Source organism: Geotrypetes seraphini, chromosome 4 (assembly GCF_902459505.1).
Source record: "Geotrypetes seraphini chromosome 4, aGeoSer1.1, whole genome shotgun sequence".
Lineage (NCBI taxonomy): Eukaryota > Metazoa > Chordata > Amphibia > Gymnophiona > Dermophiidae > Geotrypetes > Geotrypetes seraphini.
Window position 1 is genome coordinate 248,807,983 of NC_047087.1, and position 22,388 is coordinate 248,830,370.

At 43.9% G+C, this 22,388-nt stretch overlaps 1 protein-coding gene across 2 annotated transcripts in view; it reads left to right on the plus strand.

Moving 5' to 3' along the window:
• IPMK (inositol polyphosphate multikinase) overlaps positions 1–22,388 on the plus strand; it is a 77,280-nt gene that overhangs the window by 50,079 nt on the left and 4,813 nt on the right. For both annotated transcript variants that reach the window (XM_033943635.1, XM_033943634.1), the window contains exon 5: positions 6,726–6,807. In XM_033943635.1, the coding sequence (XP_033799526.1) occupies positions 6,726–6,807 (82 nt within the window). The remainder of the gene's footprint in view (positions 1–6,725; positions 6,808–22,388) is intronic.

Below are 22,388 nucleotides of genomic sequence, written 5' to 3' on the forward strand. Positions count from 1 at the left end.
TTTTTGAGGTCTTCATGCTTGTCGCTGCAGCTGTTCTTTGAGGGAGACGAGATCCGCTGCTGACGCGGTGTGCGCGTCTTCGACCAATGCTACCTGCGTCTTCAGCTTGCTGGTGCGCCGGGTCGTTTCCGTTAGTAAGATCTCCAGAGACGTGAGTTGGCCCGACAGTTGCTCAAACCGAGCGTCCAAGGCGCGCACCACTGAAGTGGACAGCGCTTCAATATGAGCCTCTGAGAGGGGAAGTGCGGAACCCGAGTCTGCCGCCGCCATCTTGGAATCAGGCCTCAAAGCTCTTGCCTCCCGTTCTTTAGCATTTCGCGGCGTTTTGCCACTCATGACCGGTCTACAGGACTGTACAAACTTATCCATGCACCTCTCCAAAGCCAAAGCCGACGGTGGAAACACCGGGGGTAGTCAAGCAGGACAGGAAGGGACCTGGGGCCCTGGAGCTCGAGCAGAACATGTTGCGCCCCGCTCAGCACATCACGTGACTCCTTAATTAATTGTTAGATTATATCATCAGATCTTCACTGTGAGGCAGCCACCCATCAATTTGAGAACACAATAACAGTGAATGATGGCAGATAGACATGCTCGATCCATCCAGTCTGCCCAACAAGGTGGCTAGAATTGCAGCTGCTGCTCTGTTAAAGTCATAGTCATGCTTAAACAGTGATTGTTAATTTACCATTATACCATAACTTAACATAACAATATGCTTGTATACCGCAGCTACCTCTCAGTTCTATGCGGTTTACAGAGTAAAGATGCTGGACATTCACAGTGAATTACAATCCATTAGTTAAAAAGTTACCAATTATGTTTTTACCAATTTTCTAAATGCCAGATAGGTGTTGGAACTTAATATAAAATTACCAAGATGTTTATCCCATATACCGGTCTGATAAGATAGAATTCTGCCAAAGAATCATTTGTAAACACATCCCTTAATAATTGGAAAGTCAAATATCAGCGAACCCTGTGTAGGGCGTTTTCTATTAATAAATTCAAAGTGGTCAAGAAAATAACTAGGTAAAAGACCATGTTAAGACTTTAAAACATATACAACAAACTTAAACAATATTCTCACCTCAATTGGCAGCCAGTGCAAATATGATGCAGAACTGGAACAATATATGATAAAACCAAAAGTATTGCTAACAGTATTTAACTTGCTAATTTCAGCATTAAGAAATCTTACCCCTCTCACTTGTAGTACATAATAATAAAGTGATATAAAAATATGTAGACTTGATTTTCATCTGTCTTTTGTAATTTGCGGGACACAGGCCATAGAAGAAATTGAAGCCATACACTATATTTCCCAAAATACTTTTCAAATGCGCTGAAATATACTTTTTGCACTGTTGGTCTTTAACGCTTTTTAAATATTTTATTTTGTAACGTTTTAATTGTTTTTTTCTATGCCATGAACATTGCATGCATAGTGCTGATAGTTATGGTTGGGAGTAGAGAGTTGCGCGGGGACAGAAATCCCACCCGTCCCCGCCAAAGTCTCACCCGTCCCCACCCGTCCCCGTGAAGAATCCCCTCCGTCCCCGCCTGTCCCTATAAACTTCAGAAATAGTTATTTCATTTAATTATGCTACTGAATTAAAGGCTCTGGTAGAAACCCATTTACAAATAAGCAAAAAGAATTTATTAATTTGGAAATATTAATTGGGAAGAATACATACTTTGTAAACGGGTTTCTACCAGAGCCTCTTTTGTTTATAAATTTTTATCAGCACAACTAATATACTACTTTATCCTGAAGCAAAAAAAAAAAAAAAAGAAAGAAATAGAATTATTTTCGTACCTTTGTTGCCTGGTTTCTGCTTTCCTCATGTTCTCATTCAGTTCCTTCCATCCACTGTCTCTCTTCCTTCTGCGTCTTCCATTTGCTCTGTTACTGTGCCTCTCCCTTTCTCCCCCCTTCCAAATTGGTCTGGCACCCATCTTCTTCCCTCCGCTCCCCCCATAGTCTGGCATCTCTGTCTTCTTCCTTGCTAGCGTCTTCTCCCCCCTCTGTCTTCCCCATGTCCTTTCAGTGTCCTTCTCCCCCCTCTGTCTTCCCTATGTCCTTTCAGTGTCCTTCTCCCCCTGTCTTCCCCATGTCCTTTCAGTGTCCTTCTCCCCCCATCTTCCCCATGTCCTTTCAGTGTCTTCCCCCCCCCGTCTTCCCCATGGCCTTTCAGCGTCCTTCTCCCCCTTCTGTTTTCCACAAGTGCTTTCAATGTCCTTCCCCCCCCCCCCCCCGGTCTTCCCCATGGCCTTTCAGCATCTTTCTCCACCCCTTTGTCTTCCCCAGTGCTTTCAGCGTCCTTCTCCCCCCTCCTTCTCTCCCGCCCCGAGTGCAGCACAGCCGGCCAGGTCCCCTTACTTTTGTGGCGCTTTCCCAACCGACCGACCGACAACAGCCCCGGTCTGACAAACCTCCCTGCCCTTAACCGCGAATCTAAATTCATTCATGCATTTGACTGTTTATCCTAATCTCTTCTTGGATCACATTTCATTTTATTTACAATCAGTGCTATGTTACCATGTGTACTTTTTCAAGTCTGTTTTATATTTACATATGGGCTCGGGACTGTTCTCTTCATATGTGCTCAGCCCTCTTTGATTTTCTTTTGTCGCACATTTGTCTACATAATTTTTCAAATTGACCCAGTGATATTTTCTCTTATTTGTTTTTAAGGATTTAATGCCAATTGCTTTATGTTGTATGGTTCTTGATGAGTGTGACATTTAGGGCTCCTTTTACTAAGCCGTGTTAGGGCTTTAACGCATGGAATAGCACGTGAAACATTGCCGCGCGTGCTAGACCTTAAGGCCAGCATTGAGCTGGCGTTAGTTCTAGAAGCGTAGCGTGCAGTAATTTCCTGCATGCGCTAAAAACGCTAGCGCACCTTAGTAAAAGGAGCCCTTAGTATCACAGTACGTATATGCATGATAATATTCTCTCATTCTCTTCCTTTTTTCTTATTGAATTGGGTAAGTCCGATTTCCCCATCACACATATCTACTCTATATGTCACCTTTTAGTTTGTTTGTCTCATCATTCACACACATTTTTACATCACACCATTGGTAAACATCACCAACTGTTTCAATCTTTGTTTAGTAAAGACACAACCTACACTTAACCACATTCTATATCCTAACCCATTTTTTTTTTTTTTTTTAAATAGTTCAAAAAGATAGATGTACATCTGAAAAATGGCCAAGATAGACGTTTTGCAGTTTTGAAAATAGTCTTGTTCACCACTGGATTTATGTGTGTCTTCCGCAAAATGTCCACATTCAGATTTAGATGTCGCATCGAAAATGCCCTTCCACACTTCTTTTTAAGTTTAATGTATTTGAAAGGTATTAATACACAAATCCTTTCCAGAAAAGCAGTAGAACTAGAGAATATGAACTGAGGGTGCAAGGGGTCAATTTAGGATTAATGTCAGGAAGAACATATTCACAGAGAGGGTGGTGGATGCCTGGTATACCTTCCTGCAGGAGGTGATGGAGACCAAAACGATAACAGTTAAAAAATAAGCAGCATAAGCACAAAGGATTCATATATGGAAAGAGAGTAGAATTAAAACAAAACATAGTGGAGTTTAGATAGTAACTCTAGAAATAAGGCCAGTGCTGGACAGATTTTACAGTCTGTGCCTTGATTATGGCTAGACAGATTTGAATAGGCTGGAGTGGGCTTTGACTTCAACTCCAGTAGTTGGGGCATATGTCCAATTCCAGGAAGGCTTCTACAATCTGTGCCTGAAAATTGCAAGGGTGGATCATGATCAAGAATGTTATTTTGCATCATAAGCTATGAGTTTTTTTGCCATCATCTACTATATTGCTATGATATTTTTCATGATTTCTGACTCCATTCAGCCAAGGACATATGAGGTATAGATTACAAGAAAGCACTCTTAAAGTAATTGAAACAGTGGCATCTGCAAATATCCATAAATAAAGTATAAGGCGTTAGATTTACTTTAAGCATCCAGGTACCTCCATGTGTACGGACACATGTACTAGTCGCTTTTATTTCACATGAAGATTCTCTGTGGCATTTTATATATTTAGATAATATTTTTGATTTTTAGAACAACTTTTCAATAGATTTTAAAGGTGACTGTTAAAATATACATTTTTAATAATGTTCACCTTCACAGGTTGAGATTTTCTAAACTTTAAACAAATGCTGTGCCAGAGTTCTTAATTGGATTTCAGTTCTCATATCGAGTAAAATGGTGTAGCAGCCATGTTAGTCCACTTTTAAAAGTAATATATAGAAATAAAACAAAAGAAATAAGGTGATAACTTTTTTATTGGACTAACTTAAAACATTTTTTGATTAGCCTTCAGATTTCTGATCTGGAGAAGAAGGGTTGCCCTCGAAAGCTAATAAAAATATGCATTAAGTTAGTCCAATAATAAAAGCATCATCTTATTTCCTTTTTTTTTTGTTTTGTTTTATCTCTAAATAGTTCTCATATACAAAGATAGTCTGGCTGATATTCAGAATGATTTAAGCAGGCCAGAGAGTTCTTTTCTCTGTAAATAGAAAAATCTTTACCCTCAATTTTCTTCTCTCTTTGAACATATGACTCTTTTTTTTTTTTCCCCCCCCCAAAAAAAAATTTTTAATTCAAAATTTTCTGCTTTACCTTGAATTTCCTTGCTCTCTTCATTATAACATTGTATTGATGATTTAGGGATATTTATACAAAGTGATTTCCCTGCAGGAAATGCACCGAAACCCATTTAATTCCTATGGACTTTGGTGCATTTGCCAGGGGAGAATTGCTACCGCGTCTTTGTAAAAGGGGGCCCTCAATGTTTAAAGATTTTAAAATTCAGCTTTTTATCAACCTGGTGATGTCCCCGTAATGGCTGTAAACAACATAATATACTGTATATCAGAATATCTTTCAGAGGCAAATATTTTGTATTAACATATAGTACTGGTATGGTTTCAACAACTGTATCATGAAACTAACATGTTTAATTAAGTACATTGTTTGTTAAACTACTGTCTCTTCATTTCTGAAATTAGTGTTTCTCTAATGCAAGCAAAGCTACAGGGAGGCCTTAGTTTAGCAAAGCTGAAGTGAGTCATATTTTCCTTGTATCCTGAACAGTGCTTAAAATTTCAACCCTTTCCCTGAAAGTCAATATTGACTTCTTTAAAAAAAAAGAAAAGTATAATGGAATGCATCATATGTGTAATTTAAAAAGTTCTTAACTACAGATGTTTATTGTTGGAAATGCTATACTTATTAATTGTGTGGAGAGTAAATTGTGTGGAGAGTATGCAAAATACTCTGAAGAAAGTGTAGACAATAAAATGAATGAATGTATAGTAAAACCTTGGATTGCAAGTAACTTGGTTTGCAATATGCACTTAGGATTTCGTGTTCCCTGCCGCCGTGTTTTCTGATCCATGGCTGGATTCTGTTTTAGAACTCGGCGGCAGGGAACACGCCAGCGACTCCCCCGCTCCCCCCCTTAATCACCGCCAGAGAAACCACTTCCACCGCTGATTCGGAACGGGGAGCACAGGCGCCTCTGCCGGCATCTATTTCTCCCCCTCCTCCCTCTTGCCTGCTCACCCGCTCACAGCGTTTAACTGAAAAGCGCTGCGCTATGCTGCCACTGGCCTCGCCGTCCTCTCTCCACTGCGGCCCGCCCTCTGAAAACTTCCTGTTCCGCTAGGGCGGGCCGCAGTGGAGAGAAGACACCGAGGCCAGCAACAGCGCGGCACAGAGCTTTTCTTTGAGGCAAGTAGATTTCTGAGGCAAGTAGATTTCTGGGGGGCTTATGCACAGGGAGAGAAGGAAAGGGGTGCTGCTGGACAGGGGGAGGGAAAAGGAAGGGAACATAGGGAGCAGGCAAGGGGTGGGTGCACAGGGAAGTGGGGGGAATGCTGCTGCTGCACAGGGAAGAGGGGGAATGCTGCTGCTGCACAGGGAATTGGGGAAGGGGGGATAGGGAAAGGGGGCCAGGGAGCAATCTTGGTTTGCTTTGGGGGGGGAGACAGAAGGGGGCCATGGAGAGAGACAGAAAGATAGGCAGGCAGCGCATGAGAATGAAAGACAGACACACAGAAAGACAGCAGGCAGGGAGACAGACAGACAGAAAGAAAGACAGATAGACAAAGGGGGCCAGGGAGAGAGACGACAGAAAGACAGACAGTGAGAGGGAGAGAGACAAAGAAAGGAAGAAAGAGACAGGGGCAGGGAGAGACACAGAAAGAAAGAAAGACAGACAGACATATTCTAGCACCCGTTAATGTAACGGGCTTAAACACTAGTATAATAATAATAATAACAACAGTTTATATATCGCAGGACCGTGAAGTTTTATGTGGTTTAATATCTTAGATCTTCTTCATCAGTGCTCCGTGCTTAAGATATATGTGCGGTGCTTGTACAATTTTATAATGATGTTAGACTTATAGTGACACAGTAAAATAAAAACTATATTTTAACAGCCATACTTCTTACCTGCTGACATTTTTAAAAAAGTTGTTAATATTGTACCACAGATAGCATGCTGCTAAAGAAACAGTAGAGGGCAGTGCTGACCAGTATATACAGTACACTGTATGTGCATCATAGTAAATTTTAGTAAGGTTTTAGTAGAACTTATTCTTTAGCTGTAGAAATCTAATAAATATAAATGTATAACTGAATATCTACCTTTTCCTTCTCTTTCAGGTTTACCAGGCTAATTCTGACAGTTATGAGACACAAAACCAGCACTATGGAAGGAGTCTGACTAAAGAAACCATACGAGATGGTAAGGAATATAAATTACCAATGGTAGGGGCTTGTATTTATTCAGCATATATAAATTTATACTCTAGTGCAGTTTCGAATTTAAGAATATGTTTATTTGCCAGTGGAGATATAGTTTATATTTGGAAATTATAAGCAATTGGTCATAGCTAATTAACATAACATGGTAAACATTTGCTTAAAATCTGATGATTCTTGAAGAGAATGTTAGGGACTGGATTACTAAGATCTTGAACATTTTATTTTTTATAATTTGTCTTATTTAAAACTGAGCTAGTGTGAACTGCTTTTGCTTTATATGAGATCTGTATATGCTTGTGTGGAGAATTATTTCATTTGTTAAACATTTTAGAGCCCGTGTCTGATCAAATACCTTTGTAATCCAATTTCCTAATGCTCATTTTGGCATGCCTCTTTACTACAAAATGACTTATATCTTAAAAATGCTTAAATTTATTGGATTTTATTTGAGATAGAGTATGGAGTTGAGTGATGGTCCTCGGTGTAAGTCTTTATGAGCTGTCAAAATGTCTGGTTTTCAGGATAAGAAAGAGAAAAGCCTTGCCTTGCTATGGAAACAGAAAAACACGAAAGGCAAGGGAGATGTCCTTTCAACTAACAGTATCTTTATTCTTTAGATGTTTTGTCCCAACAAGGATCCAGGTTTCTGCATATCTGTCCCTCAGGGGACACTGAATTCGCTTCTGGTAATAAATGAATGCCTGAAATTGCTATCATGTCGCTGCGGGAACAATGCCAGAAGTCAGTGTAATTTGCACTGTAACCGCAGTGCTGTAATAGCAATTTCAGGCATTTATTTGAATTCAGTGTCCCCTGAGGAAGGCATAGAGAGATGCTGAAACCTGGATCGTTGCTGGGACAAAACATCTATCCCATCCCCGTCCCTATTGCTACCCCATTCCTGTAAGCTCTGCCTTAACCGCACAAGCCTCGAAGACATGATTTTAAAGTGTTTGAGGCTTGTGCAGATGAGGACAGAGCTTGCAGGAATGGGGCAGGGACAGGAAAAGAACTCGCGGGGCCCATTCCTCTGATTCATGCTATTTGTTTCTGGGAGAGAGTGGATCATGGGATATGGCAAGGTCTGAAAGTATAAGATTCTGCCAAGGATTTGGCAAGATGTGGTAGGAGGTAGGGAAGGAGATTTGAGGGGAATTGATAGATTGGGTTAAGGAGAGGAGGAGTGATCTGAGGGGAAATCCTGAAGTCCACATCAGGAGTGAGAAGGAGGAGGGAGAGAGGGGATATGCTGGACATGGGGGAAGAATAGAGGGTGAGAGAGGAGGCATATGCTATATAGCAAGTGGAGGAAAGAGGGGTGAGATATATATAAATCTAATCCACAATTTATTAATCACACTATACCACATTCAAAGAGGCAGTAAAATCTATGGGAAAATACAAAAACAATCGATAATAAAATATCATCATAACATGACTTGTTGCAATATACAAGCCATATAAAAAAGTTTTCAAATTTTGAGGCAACTTAAGTAATTGATAACCATCCTAATGTAAACAGGTAGATTATTCCAAATTGTAATAGCAGTGTAAGCAAAAGAGGAGCTGAGCTCTTGTTTATACCGTACTTCTCTAATCTGTAGAAAATGTAGTAATAAAGTACCACATAATCTGGTGTAAGAATAATGCAAATGAGAAAAAAGCAAAATCAGATTATCTGAAGTCTGTACTATACGATGAACTATGCAAGTTGATTTAAACTTGGGGCTCCTTTAACAAAGCTGTGCTAGCGGTTTAAGCGCGTGCTAAATTGCCACGCGTGCTAGATGCTAATGCCAGCATTGAGCTGGTGTTAGTTCTAGCCACATAGCATGGGTTTAGCGTGTGCTAAAAATGCTATCGCAGATTAGTAAAAGGAGCCCTTAATTTGCCTCTCAACTGATAACCAATAAAGATTTTTATATGCTAATGCAACACTTTCATATCTTTTTAGACCGAAAATCATAGTATTCTGGAGTAACTGCAATTTTATGATCAGTTCAAATATAACGAATTACAGTAACCAAGTTAAGGCAACACTAACATCTGAACCAACAGGGCAAAATGATGATCAAGAATGCACAACTTCGCAAGCCTAAGCTTTCTCTTAATGAATAAAATCTTCCTCTGTAAATTAGAAAACTGATCTTCAAATGTAAGAAGAGTCTAAAAGAATACCCAAAACTTTAGACACTTTGGCCCCGATTCTGCCTAAATTTAGGTATGGTTTAGATGTCCGTGAAGCGCAAGTCATGCTCCACGTTACTTAGACGTAAGATAGGCATCAGTTACGCGTCTCCAAAAATTTTTTTTTCCACTTCTAGACACCAGGTGGACGTCCCTACAATGTATTTAGTTATATGTAAAAATGTATTTTTACTGATTCTGTTCCATTATTTCAGGATTGTAAGCTTTAACATAATCTAAACACAGTATGCCATCTTTAAAAGGATATTTATAATATATTATTTTCATTGGGACTTGAACTGGGAACATCAGAGTGAATGTTGAAAAAATGTGACATGCTAACACGCTAACCTTCATTCTAATCCGCTGTGCTAGACAACGAGCCATACAAGAATAGCAATTCTGGTATAAGAACATAAGCATATAAGCAGTGCCTCTGCTGGGTCAGACCAGAGGTCCATCATGCCCAGCAGTCCGCTCACATGGCGGCCCATCAGGTCCAGGACCTGTATAGTGATCCTCTATCTATACCCTTCTATCTCCTTTTCCTTCAGGAAATTATCTAATCCCTTCTTGAACCCCAATACCGTACTATGTTCTATCACACCCTCTGGAAGCGCATTCCAGGTGTCCACCACCTTTTGGGTGAAGAAAAACTTCCTAGCATTGGTTCAGAATCTGTCCCCTTTTAATTTTTCCAAATGCCCTCTCGTTCTTATAGTTTTTGAAAGTTTGAAGAATCTGTCCCTCCACTTTCTCTATGCCTTTCATGATCTTATAAGTCTCTATCAAATCCCCTCTAAGTCTCTGCTTTTCCAGGGAAAAGAGCCCCATTTTCTCTAATCTCTCAGCATATGAAAGGTTTTCTATACCCTTTATCAATCGTGTCACTCTTTTCTGAACCCTCTCGAGTATCGCCATATCCTTCTTAAGGTACGGTGACCAATATTGGACGCAGTACTCTAGATGCAGGCGCTCCATCGCCCGATACAACGGCAGGATAACTTCTTTCGTTCTGGTTGTAATACGTTTCTTGATAATACCTAGCATTCTGTTCGCCGCCTTAGAGGCCGCTGCGCACTGTGCCGACGGCTTCATTGTCTTGTCCACCAGAACCCCCAATTCCTTTTCTAGGCTACTTTCACCCATTACCAGCCCTCCCATCGTATAGCTGTACATCGGGTTTCTGTTTCCTACATGTAAGACATTTCTCTACATTAAACTTCATCTGCCATCTTTTCGCCCACTCTCCCAGTTTGTTCAGGTCCCTTTGTAAATCTTCACAGTCCTCTTTAGTCCTAAACCCACTAAATAGTTTTGTGTCATCTGCGAATTTTATAACTTCGCACTTCGTCCCTGTTTCTAGATCATTTATAAATATATTGAACAGAAGCGGTCTGAGTACCGACCCCTGTGGAACACCACTCGTAACCCTCCTCCAGTTAGAGTAGTGGCCCTTCACTCCCACCCTTTGCCTTCTATCTGCCAACCAATTTCCAATCCATCTATGTACATCTCCTTCCACCCCATGGTTCTTCAGTTTCCGTAGTAGGTGTTCATGGGGTACCTTGTCAAAAGCTTTTTGGAAATCTAAGTATACGATGTCTATGGGGTCCCCCTTGTCCATCCGTTTAATTCCTTTGAAGAATGCAATAAGTTCGTTTGGCACGATCTTCCCTTGCAAAAGCCATGTTGGCTTGTTTTCATCAGTTTGTTCCGTTCTAGATGCTCATCGATGCTGTCTTTTATCAGCGCTTCCGCCAACTTCCCCGGAACTGAAGTCAAACTTACCGGTCTGTAGTTTCCTGGGTCGCCTCTCGATCCTTTTTTGAAGATGGGCGTAACATTAGCTATCTTCCAATCCTCCGGGATCATGCCTGTTTTCAGGGATAGATTGCAAACCTGCTGTAGTAGTTCCGCTATTTCCTCCTTTAGTTCTTTCAATACCCTAGGGTGGATTCCGTCCGGGCCCGGAGATTTGTCAGTTTTTAATCTATCTATCTGCTTGTGTACATCTTCAAGGCTTACCTCTATGGATGTTAATTTATCTGCTTGATCTCCTTTGAAGATTTTTTCAGATTCCGGCACTTTGGATGTGTCCTCTTTTGTAAATACTGATGAAAAGAACATATTTAGTCTATCTGCCACTTCTTTTTCCTCCTTCACCACTCCTTTCCTATCTCCGTCATCCAGCGATCCCACCTCCTCCCTTGCTGGCTGCTTCCCTTTAACATATTTGAAGAACGGTTTGAAATTTCATGCATCCCTGGCTAGCTACTCTTCATATTCTTTTTTTGCTCTTCTAACTGCGAGGTGACATTCTTTTTGATGCTTCCTGTGCTCTTTCTAGTTCTCCCCGGTTTTGTCCTTTTATCCCAGGACAAGCAGGCAGCATATTCTTTACGCATGGGTGACGTCACCGACGGAGCCCACGGTACGGACCTTTTTACTAGAAAGTTCTAGTTGGCCGCACCGCGCGTGCACGAGTGCCTTCCCGCCCGACGGAGGAGTGCGTGGTCCCCAGTTTCTTCATTTCCGCGGAGCGAAGAAGACGTGTGTTTTTTCAACAGAGTTGAAATCCTCCTTTTGCCTTCCCGCTCGCGTTATTTTTTTCGGTTTTTCACCTTCGGGTACTTTTTTCTTCCCAATTCCAAAAAAAAAAAAAAAAAAAAAAACCTTTCTTTTGTTTTATTTTTTCGTTCCTACCCCGGCGGGGCCTATTGCCACGATCCAGGCCTCGGGGTTTGATTTTGCGGAGGCCGTGTTTCCATTCATGCCCCCGCAACCAGGCTTTAAGAAGTGCCAGCGGTGTGCACGCCCGATCTCCCTCACTGACCCACACAATTGGTGCTTGCAGTGTCTGGGACCAGAGCATCGGGCGGACTCCTGCACCCGCTGTGCCACTCTTAAAAAGCGCACGTTGAAGAATCGTCAAATCCAACAGAATTTACTTTTCGGCACCGGCCCGTCTATGGATTCGACATCTTCATCTGCGGCACCGTCGAAATCGACACCGACCACTTCGACGCCGCCTGAGACGACGTCGGCGCCTCCGGCGCCAGGTAAGCCGGCTAAGAAGCCTTCCACCCTTGAGCGCCCTCCCACCTCGGGGACGGCACCAGTCCTCTCGGCTCCACGCCGGGCCAAGAAACGCTCCACTCCGATATCGGTGAGTGCCTCGTCATCGGCTCCCTCATCGCCGGAGTGTAGAGCGGCACCCAAGGAACCAAAAAAGAAAAAAGTGGTTCCGGTGCCTCCCCTGGATGACCGCATTGCGGCCATCCTCCAGGACAAGTTGCAAGAGCAACTCCACCAGCAACTTCAGCAGCTCTTACCATCTATCTTGGCACCGCTGCTCTCGGTACCAGACCGGCCCGAGCCCCGCACCGTCCAACCGGTATCCACTCCATTGGTACCTATGGACTCTTCCATGCCCATTCTCTCGGCACCGCACGAGCCAGTCGCCTTAACGACGACGGATCCTCCTCGGGACCGAGCAGGACACCGGTCTTCCCATGACCCGGACCGGCACCGGTCTTCCCAAGACCCAGACCGGCACCGTTCTTCCCGGGATCGGGACAGACACAGGTCTACATCGCCAGGGAATGTCTCGGTACGCTCAGGCAAGTCTTTGTCTAAGACTCACCATGCCGACCCGTCCACTCCGGTCTCTCGACACGCAACCACCGATGTCAGAGACCCGGACCTATGGGAAGAATCCCCCCCCGGTACCGAGGAGGATGCATCGTCGTCGGACGAAGAGCCTTCCGCACCCGAGACCACTTCCAAACCTGAACAATCTTCCTTCTCTAAATTTCTCAGGGAGTTGTCAGGGGCTTTGTCTTTGCCATTGGAATCTGACTCCAAAAAGTCACAAGCTTTCCTGGAGGCTCTGGATTTCGATCAACCTCCCAAGGAGTTCCTAAAGTTACCTGTTCACGATATCCTACGGGAAACTTTTTATAAAAATTGGGAGAACCCGCTAACTGTCCCTGGGGCCCCCCGTAAATTGGACAGTCTCTATAGGGTCATACCAATCCCAGGTTTTGATAAACCCCAACTGCCCCACGAGTCTCTCCTGGTAGAATCCACCTTGAAAAAGACTCAGGGCACCAGTGTGTATGCCTCCACCCCTCCTGGCAGAGAAGGAAAAACTATGGACAAATTTGGCAAACGGCTCTACCAAAATGCCATGCTTGCCAATAGGGCAAACAACTACTCCTTCCATTTTTCCTTCTACCTGAAACATCTGGTAATGCAACTCTCCTCCATGCAAAAATACATGCCGGAGCACAAGGTCCCTCTTTTCCAGCAGCACATCTCCAGCCTGCTTCAACTGAGGAAGTTCATGGTGCGCTCTGTCTATGACTCCTTTGAGCTCTCCTCCCGTGCATCTGCCATCGCTGTGGCTATGCGCCGCCTGGCCTGGCTCAGGGTCTCTGATCTAGACGTCAACCATCAGGACCGTCTAGCCAACGCCCCATGTCTGGGAGATGAACTATTCGGAGAGTCCCTGGATACCACCACTCAGAAGCTCTCCGCCCATGAGACCAGATGGGATACTCTCATTAAACCAAAGAAAAAGACTCCTCCTGCTCGTCCTTATAGACCGCAGACATCATATCAACGCCGGTTCTCTGCCAGACCGCTCAACCCACCTGCACAGCAACCTAGGCGGGCCCGCCAGCACCAACACACCCAGGCTCGTGCCCAGCCTAATCAACCTGCAAAGCCTCTTCCTCCTGCCAAACCTTCTCAGCCCTTTTGACTCCTCTCTCCAGGGCTTAGCCAGTCTTCCACCCTCATTGCCTCTTCCTCAGCCAATCGGAGGCAGGCTCCACATTTTCTTCAGCCGTTGGGAGGTCATCACATCGGACCAGTGGGTCCTCAACATCATCCGCCACGGCTACTCCCTCAACTTCCAGACTCTTCCGCCAGACAATCCTCCCGTCGAGTCTGCTTCTCTCTCAACTCAAACCCCCCTCCTCCTGAGGGAGGTTCAATCCCTCCTCCTTCTCAATGCCATCGAAGAAGTACCTCCAGATCAAAGGGGTCAGGGATTCTACTCCCGCTACTTCCTGGTACCCAAAAAGACAGGAGACCTTCGTCCCATTCTCGATCTCAGGGACCTCAACAAGTGTCTAGTCAAGGAGAAGTTCAGAATGCTCTCCCTTGCCACGCTTTACCCTCATCTCTCTCACAACGACTGGCTATGTTCCCTGGACCTCAAAGAGGCCTACACTCACATACCAATCAATCCAACTTCACGTCGCTACCTGCGATTCCAGGTGCACCATCGCCATTATCAGTACAAGGTGCTACCTTTTGGCCTCGCTTCATCACCCAGGGTGTTCACCAAATGCCTCATTGTGGCGGCGGCCTTCCTCAGGTCTCACAACCTCCAAGTGTTTCCCTACTTGGACGATTGGTTAGTGACAGCTCCTACGTCTCCTCTTGTGCTACAAGCCACTCAACATACCATCTCTCTTCTCCATCTACTGGGGTTCGAGATCAACTACCCCAAGTCGCATCTGCTTCCCACACAGCGCCTTCAGTTCATCGGAGCAGTTCTCGATACCACACTAATGAGGGCATTCCTCCCCTCCGATCGTCGACGGACTCTGCTCCACCTCTGTCATCAGGTGCTCCTTCATCACACCATCCCAGCTCGACAGATGATGGTCCTCCTGGGACACATGGCATCAACGGTGCATGTGCTTCCCTTAGCACGACTCCACCTCAGGACACCTCAATGGACTCTGGCCGACCAGTGGTCACAGACCTCGAATCTTCTTTCTCATCCCATCTCTGTGACATCATCTCTTCAGCGATCTCTACAATGGTGGTTGAACTCCTCAAACCTTTCCAGGGGCCTTCTGTTGCATCTGCCCCCACATTCCATGATCATCACCACGGATGCCTCCCCTTATGCATGGGGAGCTCACCTGGGAGACCTACGCACCCAGGGTCTTTGGACCCCACAGGAGCGTCGACATCACATCAATTTTCTAGAACTACGGGCCATGTTCTATGCTCTCAAGGCCTTCCAGCACCTTCTTTGTCCTCAGGTTCTGCTCCTGTGCACGGACAACCAAGTCGCCATGTACTACATAAACAAACAGGGCGGCACAGGATCTCGCCTCCTTTGTCAGGAGGCTCTTCGTATTTGGACCTGGGCCACGGCCCGCAGTCTCTTCCTCAAGGCGGTCTACATCCAGGGCGAACAGAACTCCCTGGCCGACAATCTCAGCCGCGTCCTTCAACCTCACGAGTGGACTTTGGATCCTCCCACGCTCCACTCCATCTTTGCTCGCTGGGGCACTCCGCAGATGGACCTATTCGCAGCTCCTCACAACCATCAGCTGCCCCAGTTCTGCTCCAGACTCTTCTCTCCTCATCGTCTGGCCCCGGATGCATTCCTTCTCGACTGGACGGATCGGTTCCTCTATGCCTTTCCTCCTCTACCTCTGATGTTGCGGACTTTATCCAAACTCCGCAGGGACGGAGCCACCATGATCCTCATAGCTCCCCGGTGGCCTCGTCAACACTGGTTCTCCCTTCTACTTCAACTCAGCTCCAGGGAGCCCATTCCTCTGCCTGTGTTTCCTACTCTACTTACACAGCAACATCAGTCTCTACTACATCCCAATCTGTCTTCCCTCCACCTGACAGCTTGGTTTCTCTCGGGCTGACCTCTTCAGGAAATCTGTCTCAGCCTGTCCGTCTCATTTTGGACGCCTCCAGGAAACCGGCCACCCTCCAATGTTACCATCAGAAGTGGACCAGGTTCTCCTCTTGGTGCCTCCGTCATCATCACAATCCCACCTCCTTAGCGGTGGAAACTGTTCTGGACTACTTACTCTCCCTGTCCAACGCAGGCCTCAAGTCTACCTCAATCAGAGTCCATCTCAGTGCCATCACGGCATTTCATGAGCCTGTCCTAGGAAAACCTCTCACGGCTCACCCTCTGGTTTCCCGATTCATGAGGGGCCTCTTCAACATCAAACCACCTCTGAAGCCTCCTCCGGTCGTCTGGGACCTGAATGTGGTTTTGTCTGCCCTCATGAAACCTCCCTTTGAGCCACTTGCCACAACTTCGCTCAAATTTCTGACATGGAAGGTTCTTTTCCTCATTGCCATCACCTCTGCCAGGAGGGTTAGTGAGCTTCATGCACTGGTTGCCGATCCACCGTTCACTATTTTTCACCATGACAAGGTGGTTCTGCGCACCCATCCAAAATTCCTTCCAAAGGTGGTCTCAGCTTTTCACCTCAACCAGTCCATTGTTTTGCCTGTGTTCTTCCCGAAACCTCATTCACATCCCGGAGAACAGGCATTGCACAGTCTTGACTGCAAGCGTGCCCTGGCTTACTATCTCGATCGTACAAGGGCTCACCGCTTGTCCCCTCAGCTCTTCCTGACCTTCGACCCGAATCGTTTGGGTCGACCGGTCTCTAAACGGACGCTATCCAACTGGCTTGCAGCTTGCATCGCGTTCTGTTACGCTCGGGCCGGTCTGTCACTAGACGGTGCTGTCACGGCCCACAGGGTAAGAGCTATGGCCGCTTCTGTTGCTTTCCTCCGTTCCACACCCATTGAGGAAATCTGCAAGGCGGCCACCTGGTCCTCAGTTCACACATTCACTTCTCACTACTGTCTGGATGCTTTCTCCAGACGGGATGGGCACTTCGGCCAATCTGTACTTCAGAATTTATTTTCCTAATGGCCAACCATCCCTCCTCCCTCTTTGTTAGCTTGGAGGTCACCCATGCGTAAAGAATATGCTGCCTGCTTGTCCTGGGATAAAGCACAGTTACTTACCGTAACAGGTGTTATCCAGGGACAGCAGGCAGATATTCTTACGTCCCACCCTCCTCCCCGGGTTGGCTTCTTAGCTGGCTTATACTAACTGGGGACCACGCACTCCTCCGTCGGGCGGGAAGGCACTCGCGCACGCGCGGTGCGGCCAACTAGAACTTTCTAGTAAAAAGGTCCGTACCGTGGGCTCCGTCGGTGACGTCACCCATGCGTAAAGAATATCTGCCTGCTGTCCCTGGATAACACCTGTTACGGTAAGTAACTGTGCTTTTCCATTTCCGGAATGAATTTTTCTTATCTCCTATCACTTTCTTCACTTCTTTAGTTATCCACGTCGGGTCTTTTGTTTGGCTCTTTTTGCATCCTTTTCTAAATCTGGGGATATACAGATTTTGCGCCTTGCTCACCGTGTCCTTGAATAAAGACCAGGCTTGCTCTACAGTCTGCGATTTCTTTGAGCTGTTCCTAAGTTTCTTCCTTACCATTACCCTCATCGCTTCGTAGTTTCCTTTCTTGAAGTTAAAAGTTGTCGCTGTGGTTCTCTTTCCCTTCGTTATTCCTACTTCAACTTTGAACTTGATCATATTGTGATCGCTGTTTCCCAACGGTCCCACTACTTCCACTTCCTTTGCAGGTCCTCTTAACCCATTAAGGATTAGCTCCAGAGTGGCATTCCCTCTCATCGGTTCTCTGACAGGCTGTTCCATGAAGCAGTCCTGTATAGCCTCCAGGAATCCGGTCTTCCTAGCACATTTTGAGTTTCCAAGTTTCCAGTCTATACCTGGATAGTTGAAGTATAGGCAGTTAATTCTGCTAGGATAGATGCCAGAAGACAACACAAGCTTGATCGTACTGCCCTGTCATATTCTTTTTCTTCATTATGTCAGGATTGTAAGCTTTAACATAATAAAAACGAAAAAAAAGTAACACAGTATGCCATCTTTAAAACGATAATTATGATATTTCATTTTCAGTGAGAGGTACTGACTGGCTGGGGGTTGATTTGGAAACAGCAGTGTAGAAGGGTGTAACTTTAACCACTGTGGTACATAGAAAGCTGTATAGCAATTGTAAACTGAGCTACTTGAAGCAGTGTAAAAAATAGCTTTTTGAACGTTGTTTGGGCTTTAGCTAGAAGTGGTTTAGGCTTCAGAAAGATGGCATTCGGATAGATGCTATTTAGGAAACCCTGTAGGTCATCCGTTGAGCTTTGTTTGGGCTTTAGATAGACATTTCTCTTAATGGGATTTAGGCAGATTTTGGATGTTTCCAAAGTGATCTTCTAAATACAGTTCAGGGATTTTATTCTGTGATTCAGCCAGCACATAAACAGGACACATCCATACAAGCATATTGTATTTAAAACTGCCTAAAGAAGCAATGCTATTAGCTAATTACAGCACATGAAAATCACACCTTTAGGGTTTCTTTCTCTACATAACACTTTCTTTCTCACTAATTGCTGCAATCAGCTCATTCTTCAAAGAAAAGAAAGCCCATAACTTCATTTGGCAAAGCTTAAAAACAGAATAAAACACAGAACAGACCTGAATGTGGCTTCTAGTTCATTGCAAAGGGAGGTGTGCAGCTGCACAATGCTAACCTCATTGTGAGATCATCAAGGTGCACCTGCAAGGTACAATGCCACAAGTAAAAGACGGTCCAGGAGTTGAACTCACAACCTCTGCAAGATCAGCACAGAGCTTTTACTCATTGAGCTATACCACCTTCCACTCCAGTTTCTCTGTCTCCCCTGTCATATCATAGCTTAGTGATCTGCTAAGGTATCATCTGCTTAGCTATCATATCACAGTTAGCTGAGACAAAAGACTGTTAGCTCAATGGCTTAAAGCACTGCTTTCATTGTCCCAAAAGCCAGAATACCAAGTATGTTTGAATAAATTTGACATGGATTCAAATACTGCTGTTTTTATCGATTGCAAACTCCACTTTTGGAATTTATTGCTAATGTTGTGCTGTTTGAGATGAAAATTAGATTTGATTGGTCTGTAGCTTGTAATTTTTGTTAAAATGAGTATTGTGTCACCAGAAGTACATGAGGGAGTCGAATCCACATCAGGCTCACACGCCAAGCTTCATTCTAACCACTGTGCTACACAATGAGCCATAAAATCAAAACAATTCAGGTTTGATTATATTGTTCCGTTTAGGCGTCGTTATGGCAGTAGCTACGGCGTGCTTGTGGCTCTGTAGCGGAGCGCCAGAAGCACGCCATAACGGCTGCAGTTAAGTATATCTTAAGTTGTCAGGGTTGGAAACCTGTCCCCTGACTGAAAGATGCCATTTCTGTCTCACCAAGTTAAGGCACCTTGTTCATTCTCTCCAGCTCTCATATAATCTCATTTTCTCAAATATTATGCTGGTTGCAGGCTGTGAGGCAGGAGCCATGCCAGCTACCATGTTTGCCACCCCCTAAGGGCCTCTCCACTTCTCTCCTTTGCAGCCTGGGCCTCATGGAACACTAGATAAGACAAAGGTCAATGTAATGAAGTAACTGAAGTGGTGCTTATTAAGGAAACACTCAATGTAAATAAGCACAAGGTGAAAAATGGTTTAAGATTTTTATTGGATAGTCTAGGAAAGCAGCATACAAGTGTAATATCAGGCAACTGCAGTTGGATGAGATGGATGACAGGTATGCAGAGTAAGCCACTCCTAGGTCCAAGTTGTTACTGTGGTAGAATTGTTAAGGTCCCATAATCTGCTCCTGGTAGGAGAAGGCAGGCTGTAGAAAAAGGAAGATAGATTGAGACAAATTAATAATAATAATAATAATAATTTTATTTCTTAGAGTTTATTGGTGAGTTTTAGGCTCTCTTTTACAAAGGTGCGCTAAATCAACACATGTGCTAACTGCTAATCCCTCCATAGGATAACATGCAAGCGTTAACATTTAGCACACGCTAACGGCGCCCTAAATGGCACCACTTTAAGCGCATGGTAAATGTTAACTTGTGCATGTTATCCTATGCACACATTAACAGTGCATGCGTTGATTTAACGCACCTTTGTAAAAGAAAGCCTAAAACTCACCAATTTACTGTTCTCTCAGAAGATCATCAATAACTACACCCGTCTGAACGAAAAAGAAGTGTGAAACATGTTAATATTGTGAAAATGTAAGAATTCATCATAAGGGCAAACAAAAGGTTGCAGTGCATCATTCTCACCTATTCTTTCTGTTTTGGTATTTGAGCTGCTGGCTCTTTGGCCAGGTGCAAGCTGGTGTGCTAACCCAATTTTAACAGACCTGCTCTGGCCTCTGGGAAATACAAGGGGAGTCATTAGCCCCTCTGGGAACCTGAAATCAGAAGAAAAGAGGGAAAATATTAGAAAGACATCTGTGCCAAAAATAAAAAGCAGAAGTTGTGGGAGAATATGTCACAGCACAGTCTCAAAATAACAGCTAGAATGAACAGAAACACAAACACTGTTCCCTTTTTATAATAAGGATGCCTAACAATTATGACTAAAAAGATTTACTTTTAGTTCTATGAGGAAAAGCACTGCTATAGGTTCCACATATTCATGTAACTTGCATATCCATTTTCAAAGTTTCAAACAACATGGGTGTTTTTTCAGCCAACACACCTGGAACCAATTTTTATCATCACTAATTCTCAGACCTGCTAATGACCCTTTGGAATGGAGAGAGTTGTGGCAGATATCAGGAGGACAAAAAGTTAGTGGAGAATCACCATAATCAATAAAACAGAATGGGAGTTCAAAAGAAGAAATCAGTTCTGCCTGAGCTTTTTTCTAATAAAGAAACCTAAGTAATATATCATTCTCATGTGGATTTGGTATCTTGAGCTGCTAGAAAGGAGTTCCTTGCATAGGTGCAGCATATTCACCTGGAAAGATGAAAAAGGTTAGAAAGACTTCAATTGCAAATTACTACAGTATAGCTGCTAATGGTCCTGGAAATGGAAATGGAGAGAGTTGTGGCAGATATATGAAAGAAAATGTTAAAAGATAATCAAGAAAGGTAAGGTCTCAGAAATCAGCATATGCAATAACACAGAATAGGAGTCCTAAAAGAGAAAACGCTGCTCTGATGGACCTTATACTAAGCACGCCTACGTAGCGTCTGACGTCATAGGCACCGTTAGGACTTCCTGCCAGAAAACTTTCAAATCTGATTGGGCGTGCTTTAGGTGTGATTTGGGCAAACACCCCTGTACTGACTTTTAATCATTTCCTTCACTTCTCAAAGCTTTGACAAAAAGCCATTTCTTATCTGCTTAGTCTGTAGAGGCTCTGCTACCAAATTCTAAAGAAAGTTCTCTTTATAGCTCTATGCCTTAAGGCACTGCTTTTATCTTCCATATGTCAGGGATTCAAGTCTTGAGTGCGGTTATCAAATATTTTATATTCATTTTTCTACCAGAAAACCTTAAAACTCTTTGGCTATTCCTTAGCTTAATTACTCATTTTTGGGTTGAGCTTTAAAATGATCTGCAGCAATTCTCAGATGTCTAAAGCAGCCTGTTCTCTCATCCTAAACCCTCACCCCAACACACTCCTCAGGCATGAATCCACACCCGCAATTCTAAAGCCAAGCTGAATTTACAAATACTAATGTCTCTAGGATACATCTCAAAACATGTCCCTTCCTTCAACACCTGTCCAAGCCCTCTGAAGTTTTATTAAACTCTTATACCTGTTGCCCTTTGTAGATATTGCATAAAAAGAAATACATTCCTACCACAATAGATTGTAGTTGAGAGCAGATGAATGTATTTGATGCACCTGTGCCTGCAAACTGCAGAATGCTGATGAAAAACAGCAAAGTCCACCACTTATGAGAGCTGTTAGGATGCTGTTAAAATGAGTGAAGGCAAGGGTTGGATTTGAACTGGTAAGCTGGAGAGGATAGACAAGATGCAACAAGGCACTTTAACTTGGTGAGCCACAAATGGCTTCTTTCAGTCAGTGGAGAGGTTTCTTACCATGAGAGCTTAGGATGTCCTAACTGTGGCAAGATCTAAATAAATGTGCCTGCAAATTGCACAATGCTGTTGAAAAAAACAGCAAAGTCCACCATATATACACTCCTGTGAGAGCTTAGGAAGCTGTTAAAATGAGTGAAGGTGAGGGTGGGATTTGAACCGGTGAGCTTGAGAAGATGGACAAGGTGCAACAAGGTGCACTAACTTGGTGAGCCAGAAATGCTTTCTTTGTAGTGACTGTGATATCATTCCTAAGCAGGTCATAAGCTATGATATGACAGGGGAGTCAGAGAAACTGGAGTGGAAGGTGTTGTAGCTCAATGTGTTAAAATCCTGTGCTGATCTTGCAGAGGTTGTGAGTTTTCTTTTTAAAGACGCTTTTTATCTTTAACTATGCTTAAAGTTCATTTTAGTCCTTTTTTATTTTTTACTCTCTCCCCTCCCTATTGTTCTTTCCACTCATGTCTTCTCTTATATTCTAATTGTAGTTCTGCCCTTCTTATCTTATGTAACTGTTAGTCTGCAAGTCTGTCAGTTAAACCCATTATATTTAATGACTAAATTAGTATATGCTTATACCTTT